Source organism: Acanthochromis polyacanthus, chromosome 9 (genome assembly GCF_021347895.1).
Source record: "Acanthochromis polyacanthus isolate Apoly-LR-REF ecotype Palm Island chromosome 9, KAUST_Apoly_ChrSc, whole genome shotgun sequence".
Taxonomy (NCBI): Eukaryota; Metazoa; Chordata; class Actinopteri; family Pomacentridae; genus Acanthochromis; species Acanthochromis polyacanthus.
In genome coordinates this window covers 37,975,628-37,998,040 of record NC_067121.1, presented here as the reverse complement: position 1 = coordinate 37,998,040, position 22,413 = coordinate 37,975,628, and the positions used below count along the sequence as shown (strand labels likewise).

Sequence of the window (22,413 nt, the reverse complement as noted above, 5' to 3'; positions counted from 1 at the left end):
ATGGTGGTGGTGGGGTTATGGTATGGGCAGGCATCTGTTATGGACCAAGAACACAGGTGCATTTTATTGATGGCATTTTGAATGCACAGAGATACCGTGACGAGATCCTGAGGCCCGTTGTTGTGCCATACATCCAAGAACATCACCTCATGTTGCAGCAGGATAATGCACGGCCCCATGCTGCAAGGATCTGTACACAATTCTTGGAAGCTGAAAACGTCCCAGTTCTTGCATGGCCAGCATACTCACCGGACATGTCACCCATTGAGCACCCAATAAAACAAAACTGCACCTTTCAGAGTGTCCTTTAATGGTGGGCAGTCTAAGGCACACCTGTGCACTAATCATGGTGTCTAATCAGCATCTTGACATGGCACACCTGTGAGGTGGGATGCATTATCTCAGCAAAGGAGAAGTGCTCACTATCACAGATTTAGACAGATTTGTGAACAATATTTGAGAGAAATGGTGTTCATCTCATAAAAAATGGAAGCAAAAACAAAAGTGTTGCGTTTATATTTTTGTTGAATGTATGTAAATGTGTGTGGAACTAAGGGACAATATACCAACTTTAACTTTAAACTCAGATCAGATCAGATCAAGCCAGACGGGAAACGATCCGGAACCGAGTCAAGCCAGAGTCCAGTAAACAGGAAACACGCACAGCACCGGAAGTAGCGCGACGTCCAAAACCGAAACTAACTCCGGTTATTTAAAGTAAAGTAACTCCGGTTCCTCGATTGAGCTCGTTCTTTGAGGAAACAGGTGAGTCACTCCCAGCTGCGTTGTCCGAAATCAGTCCATTGTTTTTCCAGTTGCCATGCTGCGCACACGCACGCACACACACATCAGAAGACAGTGGAAAAGAGCTGCGCAGTGGAGGATGTGGAGCTGAGGACAGTCAGAAATCTGTCCTAAATGAAGCGTTAATGCTGCAGAGAACAGATTCTCTAGATGTCAGAAATAACAGACGGCTGCAGAGGCACAGATGCAGAAAATGCCTCAACCACTAAAAATGTGACGCATTTTTTAAAGTTTGTTAGAACAATCACAATATATCTCTTATTCTGCATATCATTCAGCCTTAGTGTGGCTTTGCATAGCAGAAGTTCAGTTTTAAATGACCTGATGCAGAAATCTGAGTTTAAATGACACACAGTGTTTTAAACCAGACCCATCATTCCTAAATAAAACAGTTCAAATGTGCTCCACCTTAATTATAAGCGTATTTAGTGCTGTCAAACAATACCATTTTTAATCAGATTAATCACAGGGTTGCTGTGGAATGATTTCCATACATGATGATTAAATATCAATAATTTTTATTCTATATTAATCACGTTTCATTTTGCATGAGCAAGCAGACTAAAGAAAGAAGAGAATATACATTAAGGTGTTTATTAAATCAAGGGTGTCAAACATGCGGTCCATGGGCCAAAACTGTCCCTCCAGAGGGTCCAATCCGGCCCGAGGGACGACTTTATAAAGAGTAAAAATTAGAGAAAAGACATTAACAGCAAATAAAAAAAAATTAAACTATAAATTTTAAATAATTTCCAGAACATAACAAGTTGATTTGATCATAACATAAAATACTAGATTGTTCACTGTTCTTTTGTCATTTTGTGTCTCATTTTTGTCATATTTTGTTGTTTTTTTTGTCTGACTTTTGTCATTTGTTTCATGTTTTTGGTGTTTTGTTTTTCCTTTTTGTCTCACTTGTGGTGTTTGTCATTTTTTGTCTTGTTTGCAACTTTTTTGTTTCACGATTTGTCTCTTTTTTTTTGTTTTGTTTCGTGTCATTTGTCTCATTTTATGTCGGGGATATGCGAAAATCAAAATTTCCCCTCGTGGGATTAATAATGGATAATAATAATAATAATAATAATAATAATGTCGTTTTGTGTCTCATTTTTGTAATATTTTGTCTTTTTGATCATAAGGTAAAATACTATATTGTTCAGTTCCAGAAACCTGTGACCAGATGTTTTGTGCCTTTATAGACTTTCTGTGATCTGGAAGTTGTGAAGTTACAAAGCAACAAAAAACGGACACAAACAAGACAAAAATGTAAAAAAAAAAATGACAAGAAAATACACATAAAAAACACAAACAAGACAAAAAGGAAACACTCAACGACAAAAACATGAAAGCATGAAACAAATGACAAAAGTCAGAGAAAAAAAACAAAAATAAGACAAAGTATTTAAAAAATGAGACACAAAATGACAAAAGAACAATGAACAATCTGGTATTTTACTTTATGATCAAAACAACTTGTCATGGTCATTAACTTCATTAAAAAAAATTTCTATAAAATTAATCATGATGATGGATTAATCTGCATTTATTTCGACAGCCCTAATCGGAACATGTTACTTTAGAATTAATGCATTAATTGAAGCAATGTGAAAACTTTTACTTTTCACACTTGTTCCAATGTGTTAGTACTTTCACTTCCCTGATTTTTGCTCAGTTAATTATCTAAATGCGTCCACCGCTGCCTTTTAACAGACTTTAGACAGATCTAACTTGTCTGGCTTCAGTGTAGCTGATGTTTCCTCTGTGTGGAGAATAAAGTGCACAAAAACAGAAGGAGAAAAGTAAAGAGACACATATTTATGTATCTGAAAGGAGGGGGAAAGTGTGCAGGACTTACAGGCGGAGTTTGAACCTGACAGTTGACTGTGGTCACTGTTTGGCTTGTCCAGAGCTCAACGTACCCGGAGTCCTGCTCAGCCCAGATCTGCCGAGCTTTGACCCTCGGAGGGCGATAACAGCTCTGTCTGCAGGTGCAGCTTATCAACAGATCGGTTGGAGGAAGAGCGGCGTTTTACAGTGAAAGTCTGTGTTCTGACCTCTCTGTTAGGAAGAGGAGGAGGATCCACACGGACGTCAGCTCTCAGACAGTTTCACTCAGGACCAGAGACGTCCCGGACAGTGCTTCGGACCTCTAATCCCGAGAATCAGCTGAGAACTTCACGAAGCGCTTGAAAGTTTGTGTTCCTGAAGATGGAGAGAGGCATCATGTTGAGTAAAGATCTTCCAGACATTGAGGTAAGTTAATATGTAAATGTTCTCTGCTTGTTTTGTCTCTTTTCACAGCTAGATAGATAGATAGATAGATAGATAGATAGATAGATAGATAGATAGATAGATAGATACTTTATTAATTAATTCATGTACACTGACGGTCATTAGAAACTTTGAGACCATATTTTTCAACATAATTTTTATTTTGAAGCCCAAAACTGGATTTTCTTCATATGAATCATTTGTTTAGCATTTTGGCATACAGAAACAAGAAGCTAAAGTTTCAAGAATGATTTCAAAATAAAGAATTTCACAAAAGAAAACGGCACCTGCCAAACACAAAGTCCCAACAGTCAATACCGAGTATGGCCTCCATTGGCTTGGATGCAGGCAGCAATCCGTCGGCGCATGCTTTGGACCAGGCTTCTGATTGTGGGTTGGGAACAGCCCATACGCCTGGATACATCACTGTAGCTCAAAGCGGCCTCCACCATACCCAGTGCCCGGAGACGTTGTTCATGTGATAGACGCGGCATGATGCTGTTCACTGGACTAACAATGGTGGCCTTTTTTGGGCCTTTATATAGGCCTTCAAACCCCATTCTCACATTGTGCAGATACTCACTGAGTATTGCTTGGTGTGTATTTGGTTCACTTTTGCAAAGTAACCAACCCATGTGCAATGAATCATGATAAAACGACAACTCATCATTATCTCAACAACCAGGGCACGAGATCATCAGTAAATCAACAATGAATAATTACAACCCCCCTACAAGTAGAAATGTTTCTGTGTACATTTCTACCTCAAAGTTTCTATTGACTGTCAGTATACATTATGTGTGAATAAGCCCATTTTAAATTAGTTTTAGTTGCCCTTTTTGGACCATTTGCTGTTACAACTGTGTGTGGACATGTTGTAGTAGAATACCGTCACTGTAAATGAAATCTGTTTAGGAATTTTTACGAGCACAAATGGGGATTTTGTGGATTAACCTTCCAGCATTGTAGACAGAAAACTAATCCGAGACCCCACAAGTCCTCACACTTTGGACGTGACTGACCCAGTGTTGAATCGATCTTTAATTATGTGAGTTTTACAGCATAAACTGAACATGTTCACATCTTATCTAGTAATCCTGTAGTCACTTATTGATCAGCTCCACCTACAGAAATGACAATCACTTGCAGACGCAACACAGTTTTCAACCGGATTTAGGGGATGCAATGGGTTATTTATCACAATTTGAATGAGCTGGATGTGTTGTCTTGAATGAGCTGGATGTGTTGTCTTTCTCATCATCAATGAGCCTTTCAACATTAGCTAACACAATGTAGCATTAGAACACAGGAGTGATGGTTGCTGGAAATGTTCCTCTGTACCCCTATGGAGATATTCCATTAAAAAATCAGCTGTTTCCATCTAGAATAGTCATTTACCACATTAGCAATGTCTACACTGGATTTATCATTCATTTAATGTGATCTTCATTGAAAAGAAACTGCTTTTCTTTAAGAAATAAGGATGTTTCTAAGTGACCCTAAACTTTTGAACGGTAGTTTAAATACCACCTCCATTGCTTCTGTAGAAAGCCGTATTCTTTCTTAAACCCCCTGCCATCCTGCTGCTGTTGCAACAGTAAGGATCAAAAGGGTAAAACACCTCGTCGAGTGGTTCCAGCATGGTCTTACGTAACAAACCATGTGTTACTGTACGAGCTGCAGATAAGAATCACGTGGCACGAGTGAAGCTGGAGCGATAGATTCAACTGATCATCTCACAAAGTTCTGTATTTATTTCACACATGAATGAGATTCTTTTTGTGTAAAGTAAATGTGAAGTGACTGCAAGGTAATAAAAAACGTTCAGTCTGCCTCTTTACATGAGTTGCAAGTGGCATAATTCTGATAGTACTCAATGTAAGAACAAATCTAATTTGAAAGCATTACGCTTCTTATTTTAAGGGTTATTATTTTGAGCTAATTATAGCATGGACGGGGTCAGAGCCACCACAGGCCACAGTCTGACCACACCACACCTAATAGTGAGACCATTTAGAGAACTCCACATATAGTCTTGAAAGTGGAACTAGACGGAGTAACTTTTATGCAGAACCGTGTCTCTGCAGCTGTTGTGCAACCACAGACAAACAGTCAGAAAATGTTTACAGTGATTCAGAGATTTCACAGTATCAGGACTGAATGTTTTTATCCGTTAAAATGTGTGTGATGTACAGTAGGTTTAGCTGTGGGTTTAGCTGAAGCTGCTTACAGACTGCAGGGATGGAACTTCAGAGGCACAAACTGCTGAACGATGCAAGACGGACTCAGAAGCTGCATCCAAAAGAGAGATGTAGAATCTTATGTGAAATAAAAAAACAACAACATATAACTGAAGATGCATTATTTTAACACATGAAAAAGTACTGATCTCATGATGTTGGAGTTAAAAGAAACATTCCAAAAGAAATGGCTGTCATTGGTGCCCATAAAAAAGCTCACGTCCATCAGAGTCTAAGGTTCCGTTTCACTTGTTTTTTCTTTCCAGAGCATCTTGAGTCTGAACCCCAGAGTGAGGACTCATGCTCAGATCGTGTCCACAGCAAGTAAGAAGAAAGAAAAGAAGCACTGGAAGCGAAACCCTGAGAGGAGCTGTGATGTGAGACGCAAAAACACACACAGGACTCAGTTCTGGCTCAAAGTTTAGTCCAGTTAAAGTGTGTTTGTGTCTTTGATACCATCTCAATTCCTGTTTTCTCTGCTTTTTCTTTCAGTCTTGTGTGAAGTTGGAGAACAACTTTGACGACATCAAACACACAACGCTGAGCGAGAGAGGAGCTCTACGAGAAGCACTGAGGTGATTTTCGTAAACACTAAATCTGCTTACATTTTGCAGGATGAAGACAAGCTGATTGACGATTCTTAGAAAGCAGCAGTACAGCACTTTAGAAGACGTGGTGATGTCTCCTGCAGGCAAAGGGAGCACTAGATGCTACAATTTAAACATTTATGACATCTGCAGGCCATAAATGCTCCTGCTGCGGACTAAAATATCTAAAAAACTATGAAATCTGTTGCAAATTTCACACAAACATCCATTATCCCCAGAGGATGGGGGTGATTGGATCGATCTCGGTCATTCACTGAGTTTGAATCTTGACTAAACTGTTGGATTAACATGAAATCTTCTATGAAAACATTGATTTTTACCTCAAGATTGACTGTATTTACTTTGGTGCTTCCACAACTTTTTAATTAGCTGCATCATCAGGTCAAAATGATGCATTTCCCACTGCTTCAGTTATGGCAAAAAAAAGACTTTATTTCATTTCAAAAGTTCAACTATTTGAATATAGACTGTTAGTGTTGGTGCAGTTCTGCAGGAGACGGTTAAATCTGTGTGTTGTGACTTTAATTTAGTACTATCAGCTGTTACTACAGTTAGTTATATTAGCTCTGAATCTCAGATAGAGATAATAACCAAGTGCCTGTTTTAAGAGTGGCATTTTTAATGGTCAATCCATACATCTTTTTAAATTCATTATGTATTTATTGCAGCTTAACTGGCCGTGTTTGGGATTATTGTTAGATGTAACTGAGGAACATGTGACAAAAATGTTCAATAATCATCATTGCTTCTTTGCTTTACAAGCCCCTGTTTGTAGGATTTGACTGTTTTTTCCTTTTGAAGGATTTATCGTAATAAAACTGTCAGACAGCAATGAATTCTAGTACTTTATGTGAACTGTCGGGTGCTGCTGACTTCACATTCTTTCACATTTGTTGTTTCTACTGTATTTAATCAAAGTAAAATCTGTGTTTAGGTGCCTGAAATGTGCCGATGCTCCCTGTCAGAAGAGCTGCCCGACAAACCTGGACATCAAGTCATTTATTACGAGTATCTCCAATAAGGTAAAGTGAAAAAACACACACACACACTGCTCCTTGCATGCATTTGAGTACAGCTACGCTGAACAAAAGTCTTCTGATGTTGAAGTTAAGAGAACTGAAGAATATGCATTTTTGTGGTCGTGTTGTGTATTTTTGTGGTTGTTTTGTGTGTCTTTGTGCTCATTTTGTTCCTTTTTTCGGACTGCTTTGTTGGTAATTTAGGTGTTTTTGCGATCATTTTTTTGTATTTTTGTGATCATTTTGTGCCCCTTTGTGGCCGTTTTCTGTGCGTTTGTGGTAATTTAAGGTGTTTTTTGTGGTCATTTTGCAATTTTTTTGTAGTTATTTTGTGTATCTCTCATCATTTTGTGTCTTTATATAATAATAATCTGTCTAACCGAGTCATTTTGTGTTTTTCTGTGGTCATTTTGTGTCATTTTTTGGTTGTTTTCTGCATCTTTGTGCTCATTTTGTTTCTTCTATGGTCTTTTTCAGACTGTTTTGTGGGTATTTTAGGTCTTTTGTGATCATTTTGTGCCAATTTGTGGCCATTTTCAGTCTGTTTGTTCTAATTTTAGGTGTTTTTGTGGTCATTTTGTGTGTCTGTCATCATTTTGTATCTTTACATGATAATTTTGTTTCTCATTGAGCCATTTTGTGTTTTTCTGTGGTCATTTGTGTTATTTCATATCACAAAATAACACCACTTTCCACTAAGTTCCCTATTACAAAAACACCTCTCCAGGAAGTGTGTTAATTCCAGATCACATGACCTGCTCCACATGATGTCATTTCCTCCTGAAGAAAAGACTGGAAAGACTCCAAGGCTTTCTGACTTATTTAATATAAAGTAGTCAACAGGTTTACTGCAATATCTTTAGAAATAACTTTCAATTTCCATTTTCTCAATTGTATATATAATATTTAGAAGAATCTTTCTCTAAAATGCCATGTGGTGTTTGGCTGTAGGCGGCCATGTTGACTTTAGGAATGAAAACAGCAAAAATGTCAACTATGATACAAAAAGTCTTGCAATTACATATTGACCCGTATCTGTTCTTTAACTCATGCTTGTGTGTTTTTTGGTGTGTTTAACAGAACTACTATGGAGCAGCTCGAGCCATTCTGTCTGACAATCCTCTGGGTCTGACCTGTGGGATGGTTTGTCCCACGTCAGACTTGTGTGTTGGAGGCTGTAACCTTTACGCTTCTGAAGAAGGACCCATCAACATCGGAGGCTTACAGCAGTTTGCTACTGAGGTACGACCGGTTTATTTGGCAGAAAATACATCAGCTACTCATAAACCTCGGCCGTCAGTTACAGACTGCTTCAGTTACTTTGTTAGGTTTTTAAAAATCACGAGTATATTATATGTAATATTTTCTAGGGATTTGTGTTTTTAATCAGGAGAAATCCCATTGAGATTAAGAACCTCTTTCTCAAAGGAGTCCTGGCCGAGATACACAGCAACAAATACAAAACAAAGCTGCAAAATTACACTGTAAGAAATAAAATGAAAGATTAAATTTAGAAGAAAATTATGAAAAACGAATGCATGTTGTGGAGTCGTCCTCAAGAGGTCGCAGTTTGGATTTAAAAGCCTTCTGTGAGATTAACTGGGTTAATTTCCAGTCTTTCTGCAACATGTTCAATGCTAAAGGTGCAGAGTAAACAGAAGCCTTTTTACCCAGTTCAGTACGAACATATGGAACTGAAAGCAACAAATGATGCTGTGAGTGGAGAGAGTGAAGATCAGCGCTTTTCTGTGCAGCGAAGGAGCAAATGTAGATGGGCAGCAGTCCAAGTATTGCCTTATATATGAAAGTAAACCAATCACAGGTCCTTAGGGTGGGTAAAGCTGGCCATCCCACCAGAGAGTAGAACTCGCAGTGGTGTGTCGACACTTTACGGTTCGTAATGAACCTCAAACAAGCATGGTAAACACTGACATCGAGCAGAAGCATTCATATTCAAAAGATCTCCATAATCCAACACAAGCAATAAAATAGCTGATGGCAGATATCATACACCAGATTGTTTTTACAATAATAGAATTAGAATTAGTGTAGGATTTGTGTATAACCACCAATTTTTGGTGTCTAATAATAACTTACAGCAGACTTCAGATGGATGTAGCTGCTACACTGTACAGTTTACTGAATTCAGTCCTCTCAAGTCCACCTGCCAGCTTCTCCAACCACACTGCACAGTCGTTTACAGCAGAATATAAATGAATTTAAAATCCACCATAATTAGATGGATAGACAGATACTTTTCTCGTACCTTTGGGGAAATTTCGGCATCCAGCTGGAATGTCCGATGTTGTTTTTTTTTTTTTACCAATAACCAATGTGCCGATATTGTCCAACTCTCAATTTCCGATTCTGATATCAACCGATAACGATATCTGTGGGCTGTTTAGCTAATTTTAGGTAACATCACAATCTCCTGTGGTGAAATTAACACATCATGCCGAATTTTATTGTGACGCCCCATTGGATGCATTCTCAATTTATATATTTATACATATATATATATATATATATATATATATATATATATATATATATATATATATATATAAATATATATATATGTAACCTGTCCAGGGTGTCCCCTGCTTTCGCCCAAGTCATACAGAGGATAAAGCGGTATATAGAGAATGGATGGATATATATATATATATGTTCTGTTTTCACTGAGGTGTGGCAGCCAACAGAGGCAAAAAATTTATAAAATTTTATTGAAAATGATGAAAATGCGGTCTGTATTAAAGGTCTTTCTGTTCATTTCTGTGTTTGTGTTTCCTCTCAGGTCTTCAGTAAAATGGGAATCCCTCAGATCAGGAATCCTGAACTTCCACCAGCCAATGAGATGCCAGAATCTTACCACAGCCCGATCGCTCTGATTGGCTGCGGCCCGGCGTCCATCAGCTGTGCTTCTTTCCTGGCCCGTCTGGGATACGATAACATCACCATCTTTGAGAAACAGAAGTACACTGGAGGGCTGAGGTACTGAAACATTATCACTGTGCTGCAAATCACAGAAAAATTATTTTTTTTATTAAGGAAAGACAAGTTTATAGAACAATTCATACACGAGGCAGCTCAAAGTGCAAAGAAATGCATCCAGAAGAATGATTAAAGGTAGGCATACAGTAAAATAATAGAAATAAAACATAAAAGTGGACTTTGAGATCAGAAAAGTGCATTAAAACACAAAAAATGAGATATAAAGTACATTTAAAACAACTTAAAAGTGCTTTACAGTAAAAAAAAAAAAAAAAGCAAAAAAAGATTATGAAATAACCAAAGAAGTTTAGATATTGGGGTAAAAAAATACTAGTTTATACAACTATAATACATATTCAGGCTAAGACCCTACATCATTAATAATTATGGAGATTAACTTTAATAATTTATAACTAGCAGATCCAGGAATTCCCTATGAGCAAGCTTTGTTTTTTGCTTTTTATGTGGATTGTTTTGTTGTTGTTTGTCTTACATGTATTGTATTAATTATGGAGCATGATATAATGTGATATAATGCAGCATAATTAAACCCTTTCGTCAGAGCTGATGAGTTACTTGGCAGTAAAATGCTCAGTCATTTTTCAAATACGCTGTAATTTGTAGATAACTGTTAGACCTCTTTAATGCATTTACAAGGCTGCTAGAGGAGACATAAATGGGACAGTTTTTAACACGTTATAAAATAAATATTCCTCCATGCAGCACATCAGAAATCCCTCAGTTCCGGCTTCCCTTTGAGGTCGTCCAGTTTGAAATAGACCTGATGAAGGACCTGGGAGTCAAGGTATCAGCTGTGGCGTCTCATTGCTTACCGATGCACATGAAAATAAGAGTGACTGCATCCTGACAGGTCTGTTATAATGTGTGTCTGCAGGTGGTTTGTGAAAAGGGTTTAGGAGTTAATGGAATGACGCTGATGTCTCTGAAGAAAGACGGATTTAAGGCAGTCTTCATTGGGATCGGTGGGTTTTATTTTTCAGGTGTTATAAACTGTATTCCCTTTAGTTTTACACCACTGAATCCGTGTTAGCAGTGGAGTACACGCTGTATGTCAGTGTGTGTGGGCTGTAATGTTAATTAAAGCTGCTCTACATTAGTTAAAGTTGACCCACACTACTGTTCAAAAGTTTGGGGTCACTCAGACAATTCCATGTTTTCCATGAAAACTCCCACTTTTCTCCATGTGCTAGCATAACTGCACAAGGGTTTTCTAATCATCAATGAGCCTTTCAGCACCATCAGCTAACACAATGCAGCATTAGAACACAGAAGTGATGGTTGCTGGAAATGTTCCTCTGTACCCCTATGGAGATATTCCATTAAACATTTCCAGCTAGAATAATCATTTACCACATTAACAATGTCTACACTGGATTTAGCATTCGTTTAATGTCGTCTTCATTGGAAAAAATGCTTTTCTTTCAAAAAATAAGGACTTTTTAAAGTGTCTTTTCAACGGTAGTGTATGTTTGCACAAAGCTGTAATAGACTTCAAGTACATCAATAATTTTGCAATACTTTTTTTGTTTTTTGTGTGTCTTGTACTTGTGTATGTCCGTGTTTATGCGTCCAGGTCTCCCTCAGGCCAACAGAGCTAAAATCTTCCAGGGCTTAACTATGGATCAAGGCTTCTTCACCTCTAAAGACTTCCTGCCGATGGTGGCTTCTGCCAGCAAGAAAGGTACTGAGGAGAGAAATCAGGAGATAGCATAATAATGTACAACAAAAAACAGGCCAGAATCCTTCAAGAAAATGTGCAGATATGTGAACTCACAGAAAGGCCTCATCATGATGCCCTCATGCACTTTTCAGTCTGACAGTGGGACAATCCCAAACCCTTAGAGCCTTACGAGTCTTCTAAAAGATGTTTTAGCAGTAAGAGGTTCATGTGTAAGTCGTTCTATCTCCACTTCTCTCTGCCATTTGTCTCAGGTATGTGTCAGTGTCGCTCCTCGCTGCCTGAGCTGAGGGGAGTCGTGATCGTTTTGGGTGCCGGTGACACAGCGTTCGACTGTGCAACGTCTGCACTCCGCTGTGGAGCCAGGAGAGTTTACGTCTGCTTCAGGAAGGGATTCACCAACATCAGAGCTGTTCCTGAGGAGGTGAGGATGACCAGACAGACAGACAGACAGACAGACAGATGGATGAATCTATGACTACATGGATATCTGTGTTTCCTCCGGTCAGATGGAGCTGGCCAAAGAGGAGCGGTGTGAGTTCCTGCCCTTCCTGTCTCCTCGTGAGGTCGTCATGAAGAATGGACGGGTTGCCGGGTTACAGTTCTGCCGCACCGAGCAGACAGAGGACGGTGATTGGCTGGAAGACGAGGAGCAGATCGTCAGGCTGAAGGCCGATTACATCATCAGCGCTTTTGGTTCGATGCTGAATGAACCTCAAGGTAAAGAAGTAAATAAAACATGGATGGAAGGATGGATGGATGGAAGGATGGATGTATGAAAGGATGGATGGATGGATGGATGTATGGATGGATGGATGGATGGATGGAAGGATGGAATTGATGGCAACATCAGCATGAGCAAAGGAGGTTCTTTAAGGACAATTTACTGATTTAAACTGAGCTTCAGACGAACCCCAGTATGCTACAGCTAGATACAGAACGGGACAAAACACTGATTTTAATGAAAACAAGGATGGCATTTGATAATTAAAGACTAAAAAGCAATACATAGGGACAAATAAAACTGTAGAGAGTTTAACAGGGTGCACAGACAGGCCAACACAGGACACAATCTGACATGAAACAGAGCCGCTGCTGCACGCTGACATGTTTTTTATATGTTGTCTGTGTTTAGTTTCTGCTGCCATGGCTCCTGTGAAGCTGAGCCGCTGGGGAACTCCAGAGGTGAACGCCGACACCATGCAGACCAGTGAGCCCTGGGTGTTTGCAGGAGGAGACGTCGCTGGTTTGGCCAACACCTCAGTGGAGTCGGTGAACGACGGCAAGCAGGCCTCATGGCACATCCACAGATACATACAGGTAAGCCTCCTCTCTGTGAACAGGTCTGGATTAACTGCCTGCAGTGTGCATTCAGTAGTTAGTTTTTAAAGGATCCTTGCTTTAAAAGCCTGCACTCCTCCTAGTTTTTGACTAATACAGTGTTCACCACCGTCAAAACTGTAGGGCTGGCCCGAATAGTGGTTTCTGGCCTCTGAATATTCGGGCCCTATTAAAGACGAATATCCGGATATTTGTTCCGCCCCGTTTTTTTCCCCACATTTTCATCAGAAGTTTCACTGTGAAAACATTTTTTCTCACATTTTCATCCGAAGTTTCATTGTCAAAACATTTTTTCCCACATTTTCATCAGAAGTTTCATTGTCAAAACATTTTTTCCCACATTTTCATCCGACGTTTCACTGTGAAAACATTTTTTCCCCACATTTTCATCAGACGTTTCACTGTGAAAACATTTTTTCCCCACATTTTCATCAGACGTTTCACTGTGAAAACACTTTTTTCCCACATTTTCAAACTTTAAACCGGGTCACTTTTGACCCACAGGACGACACGAGGGTTAAGATAAAATAACCCAGTATTAGATCAAATTTGAGTTTCCTCTTCTTTCGTCCTGCAGTCGCTTCATGGACAAATGGTGGATCCGGTCCCAAAGCTGCCGTTGTTCTACAGCGCTATAGATCAGGTGGACATCAGCGTTGAGGTTTGTGGAATAAAGTTTCCAAACCCGTTTGGCCTGGCCTCTGCTCCTCCCACCACCAGCTCCGCCATGATCAGGAGAGCCTTTGAGCAGGGATGGGGCTTCGCTCTGACCAAGACGTTCGGACTGGACAAGGTACAGCACACACTGAAGACGCACCAAACACACAGTCACACACACCGGAGGCCCAGAAATAAAGGTGTGAATGTGTCCCTGCAGGACCTGGTGACCAACGTGTCTCCTCGTATTGTGCGTGGAACCACCTCAGGTCACATCTATGGACCTGGACAGGGTTCTTTCCTCAACATCGAGCTCATCAGTGAGAAGACGGCGGCCTACTGGTGTCAGACGGTCGCTGAGCTGAAGAAAGATTTCCCCGACAACGTGAGCTGGACGTCATTCTTTTATGCATTTCACTATTTCAGGAATAAACTGATATACTGTCGCTGCTCTGTTATTCATGAACATCTGGTGAATTACTGTTAATGACTGACGTAGAATAATGGAAATAATTATGAGACCGCCCTTGTTTTCTTCAACTGTTTGGACAAATATAATGATAGCAGCAAAAACAGCTCATAAGAGTTTAATTTCAGAGCTGATATCAGACACTTTCTACGGTTTTCTTGATAATAACCGAAATAACTTCAGTTCTTCAATCAATAGCTATAGCATTGTTCTGCCAAAAACAGCTTTTAGGATTCCATGTTTTCTTTTCTGTCTGTTTTAGTCCCATGATTCATACAGGATTAGTTGTACCAGGCTTTGAAATGAACAAGAAACAAGAAACTGTCACGAGTAGAAGAGGTAGAACCCAGGCGCAGATACCAACAGGCAGGCAACAGGAGTAAGTGGTGTATATTCGGTTTATTAAAACTAAAGTCCAGAGTTCAGGAGCAAATCAACACACAAGGGAAACGTACTCACTAAAATGATAATCCCCTCCAAAAGGGGAAGCTTCGGCAAGTCCAAAAACTCAGAGTCTTTAAAAGGAGTCGAGTTCACAAAAGAAACACCAATTATTTCCAAAAACAGCTGAATCCAAGGGGGCCAAATCCTCAAACGTCCAAAGTAGGGGAAAACAGAATGAGTGAAGGGAAAGCCAGGTCCTGGAAGGTCTGAACTGTGATGCTCCCACACAGAAAGAGGGGAGCAGGGGATATTTAAACTAAAAGGGGAAGGCAGGTGAATAAAGTTGAGCTGATTGCTCCTCAGCTGAGTCTAATGGCAATAATTAGTCCTGCAGCAAGCAATCAGCTGGGAGCGAGAGAGGGAGAAAGGGAAACAAAAACCAGGCAGGAGCTGCAACAGCATCCTGCCAGAAACCAGAAACAAAACCAAGTCAGGAGCCGGACGGCTTCCTGACAGAAACAAGGGTGGTCTAATCATTTTTTTCCATGACTTTTACTTTTTCTGTGTTATTTATTAAATTTTACATCATTCTTATGTTCTATTCATCAGATTTTTATCCACAGTGGTTAATTATTCTCTCCATTTCATTTTTTTTGTAAATTTGACTTTAGTTTTTAGTGACGTGCATCTGTTGGCTGAGAGAGTTCAGGCTTTCAATGCACATGCAGTTTGTGAAGTAATTGGTAATCTCTACACACTGACTAAAAAATAAAAATAATATGAAATCAAAGAGCACAAAATAGAAAGCGATGCTGGTGGTGCTTGCTGGGGAGATGAAAGGTCTTAAATGTGTAGTTTCTATACCGACTGCGAGTGCTCCTAACAGTGTACAAAAGAGATTCCTGAGCTTTTGTTTCTTGGTTGAATTTACAAAATCACTTAAAGTTTGGTTAGTTTCTTTTTTTTCTACACCTGTGTGTTCAGATGCATCTTTCTCCCAAGTTTTACTGAAGTCATTGTGTCTGGAATGCCATGTGTAGATGAAAGAAGAACATACCGACAAACAGTTGTGCGATGCTTTCTTTGAGGGCCTGGATGATGGTGGATGTTACAGATCCTGTGTTCCCTGTGATCCCTGTGTCTCTGTCAGGTGGTGATCTCCAGTATAATGTGCAGCTACAACAAGGAAGACTGGACCGAACTCGCCAAGATGGCCGAGGTGAGAAAACCCACAAGCAAGTGTAACGATGGTGGAATCAGTACGTGAAAGTAAAAATGGACAAAAAAAATGTGTGTTTAGGAGTCTGGAGCAGATGCACTGGAGCTGAACCTGTCCTGTCCTCATGGGATGGGAGAACGAGGCATGGGGCTGGCCTGTGGACAGGTACAAACACAACTCAAAGGTTTTCAAAAATGGCTTTCACACCTGCAAAATTCCTGCTTCTGATCCAACAATTTACAGTAAACTAGATGTATGATTGTGCATTTAAATTATTAAGCAGCAAAACAAAAGAACTGAACAAATATGAAAGCAAAATGCAATGAAGGAAAGAAGAGGATTTATTAGAAACAGGTTGGATACTGCACATATTTATCACACAGCTTAAACTTAAACAAAAACAACACTTTGAAATGCGTTTGTTGTGCTGTTAGGACCCAGTGTTGGTGCGTAACATCTGTCGCTGGGTGCGTGCAGCCGTTTCCATCCCCTTCTTTGCCAAACTGACTCCAAATGTCACCAATGTCGTCGACATCGCCAAGGCTGCCCATGAAGGTGGACACACTTCACCACAGCCTGCTCCTGATTTATCGTTTTAGCACAAATAACTTAGAACCCACAATGCAGGATGTAATGAAGGACTGTCAGACAACTCTTAACAAACCTGTAAATGTTGTGTTAAAGGTGGAGCAGATGGAGTGACAGCCACCAACACAGTCTCAGGTATGATGGGACTGAAGGCTGACGGTTCTCCCTGGCCAGGTGTTGGCGTGGGCAAACGCACCACATATGGAGGCGTGTCCGGTAAGCACAGACTCCCACAGACACGACACGACATGGCATGGAATAAATCAGCCAAAATGTAAGATTGTTTCAGGCGTTTCATTGATTCCATAATGAATAATTTAAAGCTGCAGAAGTTGTTGGAAACTTAAATCCGATGTAATATCCATGGTCTTTAGAAGTGTACGTTAAGTTAAACTCACAGACTTTTAGGGGATTGCTCTAAAATGCAATGATACTGTTTGCTCATGGGACTACATTTGAGTCAATATATATTTGCGGGACTTTTTGTATCTTAGTTGACATTTTTGCTGTTTTCATTCTTAAAATCAACATGGCCGCCTACAGCCAAACACCACATGGCATTTTAGAGAAAGATTCTTCTAAATATTATATAGACAATTGAGTAAAATTGAAAGTTATTTCTAAAGATATTGTAGTAAACCTGTTGACTGCTTTATATTAAATAAGTCAGAAAGTCTTGGAGTCTTTCCAGTCTTTTCTTCAGGAGGAAATGACATCATGTGGAGCAGGTCATGTGATCTGGAATTAACACACTTCCTGTAGAGGAGTTTTTGTAATGGGGAACTTAGTTGGAATTGATTTCTCAATTTACTATTTTTCATGTAAACTTTGATATATCGCCAAAAAAGAAATATCTGTCATGATTATCTCAATTTAATAAAAAGAGCACAATCAAAACTATTTCTGAATCAGCTCATTTTATTGTTGTTTAGCTCATTAGGAGGTGGTTGTTATTAAATTCAGACGGTTATTTAGTTGATATTTTAGTGATACCCAGTCATTTTTATTAATAACTAATTGTTTCCATAATAAATAATGATGGAATTTGTAAAGACATGATCATAATGAACATAAAAACATTAGTTTGTTTTTTTACTGTTAATAAAATGTATGCAAATATATCCCATGGACTTCAAACGTCTCTCAATTATATATTGACCCATTTAGTTAGAAAACGACAAAAACTAGAATTATGAACTAATCTGGGGATTATTTTCTGATTAACTAACCGATTAGTAAATTAATAGTAAGAAATGCTCGTTAAAATCACTCAGAACTTTTATAAGTTTGTTTTTGTCCAACTACAACCAAAACCACAAACATAACCAACTAAAAAATGTATTAATGAATAAATATATTTGAGAAGTAAAACATATCAGATGTGTCAGGTATTTTACATTGGCAGTTCTTAAAAAAGGCTAGTAATGTTTTTTTAAGGCACTAATTGTTTCAGTTCTCGCTGTATTTGCTGTCACTGAAAGAAACTGTATTGCATTTGTATCTAGAAATCTTAATTAGTCATAATAAATAGAAATAGTCCAGGAATAAGTGCAGTATTTCACTGTATTGTTGGAGTTGCACCTAAAGAACGTGTGTTGCCATTTATACACATGCATAGTCTTTGCATGAATGTTGGTGTTCGTGACGTGTGCAGGTAACGCCATCAGGCCCATCGCTCTCAGAGCTGTGTCGGCCATTGCCAGAGCTATTCCTGGTTTCCCTGTTCTGGCCACCGGAGGCATCGACTCAGCAGAGACTGGACTGCAGTTCCTCCACGCTGGAGCTTCAGTCTTACAGGTCAGAACAGAGTTAATGTGGCTTGTCTTTTCGTAGCAGCACATTTTAAAACTGAAAATCATAAAAGAGGACTTCAGTCAAGACACACTGTTTAAATCGGTTGGCCTGAAGGAGACTGTCACACCGGCCAAGAACAGCATTTTGTTTAGAGTGTGTTAGAGTGTTATTTTTTCACTTTATGTCAGCAGCACCGACTGCCAGAGAGCCAGAATAAGGACAAAGAGTGAGAAAATATCAGAAGTGGAGCAATAAAAGTGCAGGGGAAAAAGTATTTATTTGTGTTCCTGTCACTTTTATTTCCTTGTTTTTGTTGTCATCAGTGCATACCTCTGACCTTTGTTTTAATATCTGCATTCAAACCTCATTTCCTGCTGGATAATAATCAAGTTGAATCATAACAGTAGAAAAAGATGGTCTAAATATTTAATAGATATGCCGAGTGAATAAAAGAGCTAACATGAATTTGTAGTTAAAGGTGACTGAAAAGCATCTGTAGTTGTCAATTTGTCTAGATCCATCAGACCAGACATTAAAGGGATGGAAACTGTTGATTTTTGTGGTTTGGTTGGTTTATTGTTGAGGAACATCTGCCTCTCTGTGTCTGATTCCAGGTGTGTAGTGCAGTTCAGAACCAGGACTTCACAGTGATTGAAGATTACTGCGTCGGTATGTGACTGCGTTTCTTTATTTTGTACTGCTTTGAGATATTTAAATGATACGATCAGACCATCATTGTGGAATTCTGTGTTTAGGTCTGAAGGCCTTGTTGTACCTGAAGAGCCTGGAGCTGCAGGACTGGGACGGTCAGTCTCCTCCAACAGAGAAACACCAGAAGGGAAAACCAGTTCCCAGACTGGAGGATCTGGTCGGACAGGTACATTCAATTAATAGTGACTACTGATGCAGTTAGTGGTACTAGGGAACTAACCATCCATCCATCCATTAATTCCATCCATCCATTAATTCCATCCATCCATCCATCCATCTATAGATTCATCCATCCATCCGTCCATTAATTCCATCCATCCATCCATCATCCATCAATTCCATCCATCCATCCATCCATCATCCATCAATTCCATCCATCCATCCGTCCATTAATTCCATCCATCCGTCCATTAATTCCATCCATCCATCCATTAATTCCATCCATCCATCCATCCATCCATCCATCCATCCATCCATCCATCCATCCATCCATCCATCCATTAATTCCATCCATCCATCCATTAATTCCATCCATCCATCCATCCATCCATCCATCCATTAATTCCATCCATCCGCCCATTAATTCCATCCTTCCATCCATCCATCCATCCATCCGTCCATTAATTCCATTCATCAATTAACCTGAACATAATTTTGGACTGTAGGAGGAAACTAGTGAACTATATTGGCAAAAAACATATACACAAATGTTTGGTTAAACATTTAACCTAATGTCTGTGTGTCTGTGTGTGCAGAGTCTCCCTAGCTTTGGTCCATACCTGAAGCAGAAGAAAGACGCCATCGCAATGTACAAGAAACAGCTCAGAGAAGCTGGTGTGACAGATGTAGTCGAAGCCAACATCAGCAAAGTCAGGACGCCCAAAAAACCTGTCCCAGCTGTCAAGGTGTGGCACACATTCATTACATCATTCAGTGCTGATAAGTTTTGGAAGGTTTCTTTAGGAATTGCTTTTCAACACTGAGTTCTGGTCAATTTAATTTGGCTGTTTTTGGCAAGAATTTCCCAAAAAAAAGGGTCGTTAATGTAAAAATGACACTAGATTTCTGAAGACTGTAACTCCTTCAGAGGAGTCATAGGTGTCTTGGTGGCCTCTCTCACTAGTCTCTTTGTTGCACAGTCACTCAAAGACAGTCTGCTTGGGGTGAATGCTTATGCAAGTATTTATATTACATTTTAGATTTTTAATTAACTGACATTACTTTGTGGAAATCTCTTTCCACTTTGACATGAAAGAGTCTTTTTTTGTAAATTCTTGCCAAAAAACAAACTAAAGTGACAATGATTCAATATTGAAAAGCAAAAAAAAGGAAAATACTTCTAATTGAGGTGAATACACTGTGCTTTATGTGTGGTGATTGGCTGTGTTTGTAGGATGTGATAGCCAGAGCGCTGCGCCACATTGGAGCCTACCAGGAACTTAACAACATGGAGCAGGTATGCAGGTTTTACCCAGATACCATCACCAAAGAATATTCTAAGTATTACATCATTTATTTGAACTGAAAGAAATGAACAGAAGACCAAAAACCATAAATGAAATGAAAGTTTTTTTTGACATTTTCAAAATTTTGACCTGAGCTATCTTGTAAAATTCATCATATTTACCCTCGTGTCGTCCTGCGGGTCAAAATTGACCCAGTTTAAAGTTTGAAAATGTGGAAAAAATACATATATTTTCACAGGGAAAATTCGGATGTCCACATTCTCAACATTTCTGGGAAATTTTTGAACATTTTTTGGTAGAAAAAAGAAATGTTAAAAAAGTTTTTTTTTAAACATTCATAGAAAAATCAACAAAAATACAACGAATTTCGCTGGATTTTGGTTGATTTTTATGTGAATGTTCTTAAAGAAAATATTCGAAGTTTTACTGATATGTATGTAATCACTTTAGATATTTTTAGAATTTTTGGGGGAAATTTTTACTCATTTTTTGAAAATATTCACAAGAATTTTCTTGCCAAATTTGTTTTGTTTTTGTTTTTTGTTTTTTTGAAAAAAATTTTCAGGGAAACTTTTAAGGAATTATTGGAATTTTCTTCCTGAAGGTTTTGCAAATTTTCAGAAATTTGGGGAATTTTTTGCTGAATTTTTGGATTTTTTCAGACAAGGAAACAATATTTTTTTGGTGCCTGTAAATGAGGAAAACAGGAGGGTTAAACTGTCAGATTTCACTCTAATTAATTAGAGTAAAGGAAGCTACCAAGGATTGTTGTTGTAGTCGTAGTATAAACTAGTAAGATAACTGGACTTTGATTGAGACAAAAAGTAGCGACGCCTAAACTGATTCGTACAAAAGATTGGAAACTTTAAAAAAAAAATAGACATGCAGAGTATAATAACTGCCTCCTGTTGTGTCCTCAGGTCCAGGCCCTCATAGACGAAGAAATGTGCATTAACTGTGGCAAATGTTACATGAGCTGCAATGACTCTGGATATCAGGTATGTCTGTCTGTCTCTGCTTCTGTTTTTCAAACTAGTTTTTAAGATTTATGTGTCGTGTAAGGTGACTCTCTTCTCGTCCTCTCAGGCTATAACGTTCGACCCGGATACCCACCTTCCCTTCGTCACCGACAGCTGTACAGGCTGCACTCTGTGCCTCAGCGTCTGTCCCATCATAGACTGCATCAAGATGGTCACCAGGACGACGCCCTACAAACCGCAGAGGGGCATACCGATCAGTCCTGTCTGCTAAAGGGAGAACTTTTAACCTGTTTTGTAATAGAGATCAGATATTAGTAAGTTTGGTTTGGTAAAAGTGCTGTGTTAGCATTGTGTCTCAGTAATGTAAAAATCATAAAAGCATGTTTGTCTTGTTAACACAGACAGCCAGGTAACATGGAATAAATGAGTTTATGGTTAATATGATGCTGACTGGGAAGCAGACAACTCTACAGTAATTGTATGAATTTCTCATTAATTTAACCAACTTGGGTGCACATAATTTCTAATTAAAAGGGCATTTTCTGTCTGTTTATTGTGTTAATGTAAAACTAAATGCATTCCTGATATTTCCATGAACTACGTATAGCTCTTCTGGTGCCATCTGTACTTACTACTCGTAAGAGGAATCTTGTAGTGATTATTACACACAAAAAGGAGCAGGACATGTCTCTGTAACTTTGTGATATCTATTATTAGAAATTAACAAATGTCCAGCTGTATAATCTTTATAATCTGTTACAAAAAGTGTTATCAGTAGCAAGCATTGAAGTATTAAACGCAACATAAAGCATTATGCAAAACGTGTGATATTGTTTTATTTGTACACAACCGTGCATCTATTCAAATACAATTTAGTGCTACTTTTCTTTATATTTCTTATGAACCATCTTTATCTGAGACAGATAAAGTCTATTTCACAACATATATATTAAAAATATGCAACATTTTTTTAATAATATTAAGTCATTTTTATTAATAAATTATTGTTTCCATAATAAATAATTATGGAATATGTCAAGACATGATCATAATTAACATAAAAAACTTTTTTTATGATTACTTTTAATAAAAATGTATGCAAGATATATCCCACGGACTTCAAAAGTCCCTCAATCCATATAATTTATTGGTATTTTTTTCTGTAACGG

The 22,413-nt window shown here is 38.7% G+C and overlaps 1 protein-coding gene across 2 annotated transcripts; it reads left to right on the top strand.

The window, feature by feature from the left end:
* The first annotated feature begins 647 nt into the window (after window positions 1-647).
* On the top strand, window positions 648-22,058 carry dpydb (dihydropyrimidine dehydrogenase b). Of its 2 annotated transcripts, XM_051953276.1 has the most exons (26): window positions 648-765; window positions 2,870-3,057; window positions 5,582-5,692; window positions 5,808-5,890; window positions 6,858-6,945; window positions 8,023-8,184; window positions 9,740-9,936; window positions 10,660-10,741; window positions 10,832-10,919; window positions 11,531-11,638; window positions 11,890-12,059; window positions 12,145-12,355; window positions 12,771-12,955; window positions 13,554-13,769; window positions 13,854-14,018; window positions 15,637-15,705; window positions 15,787-15,870; window positions 16,140-16,260; window positions 16,390-16,509; window positions 17,948-18,090; window positions 18,702-18,756; window positions 18,843-18,964; window positions 19,554-19,703; window positions 20,192-20,254; window positions 21,185-21,262; window positions 21,351-22,058. In XM_051953276.1, the coding sequence occupies exons 2-26, from the start codon at window positions 3,013-3,015 to the stop codon at window positions 21,513-21,515; spliced, it is 3,081 nt and encodes a 1,026-aa protein (XP_051809236.1). In that variant the 5' UTR covers window positions 648-765; window positions 2,870-3,012; the 3' UTR covers window positions 21,516-22,058. The 2 variants fall into 2 exon arrangements, with proteins under 2 accessions (XP_051809236.1, XP_022056599.2); XM_022200907.2 differs by lacking the exon at window positions 648-765 and having other exon boundaries at window positions 2,802-3,057.
* Window positions 22,059-22,413: the final 355 nt, after the last annotated feature.

Coding starts and splice junctions, on each gene's coding strand:
- dpydb (XM_051953276.1), top strand. CDS start 3,013: ATGGAGAGAGGCATCATGTTGAGTAAAGATCTTCCAGACATTGAG. Junction 5,891..6,857: donor GCTCTACGAGAAGCACTGAG/GTGATTTTCGTA, acceptor ATCTGTGTTTAG/GTGCCTGAAATGTGCCGATG. Junction 12,060..12,144: donor TCAGAGCTGTTCCTGAGGAG/GTGAGGATGACC, acceptor TCCTCCGGTCAG/ATGGAGCTGGCCAAAGAGGA.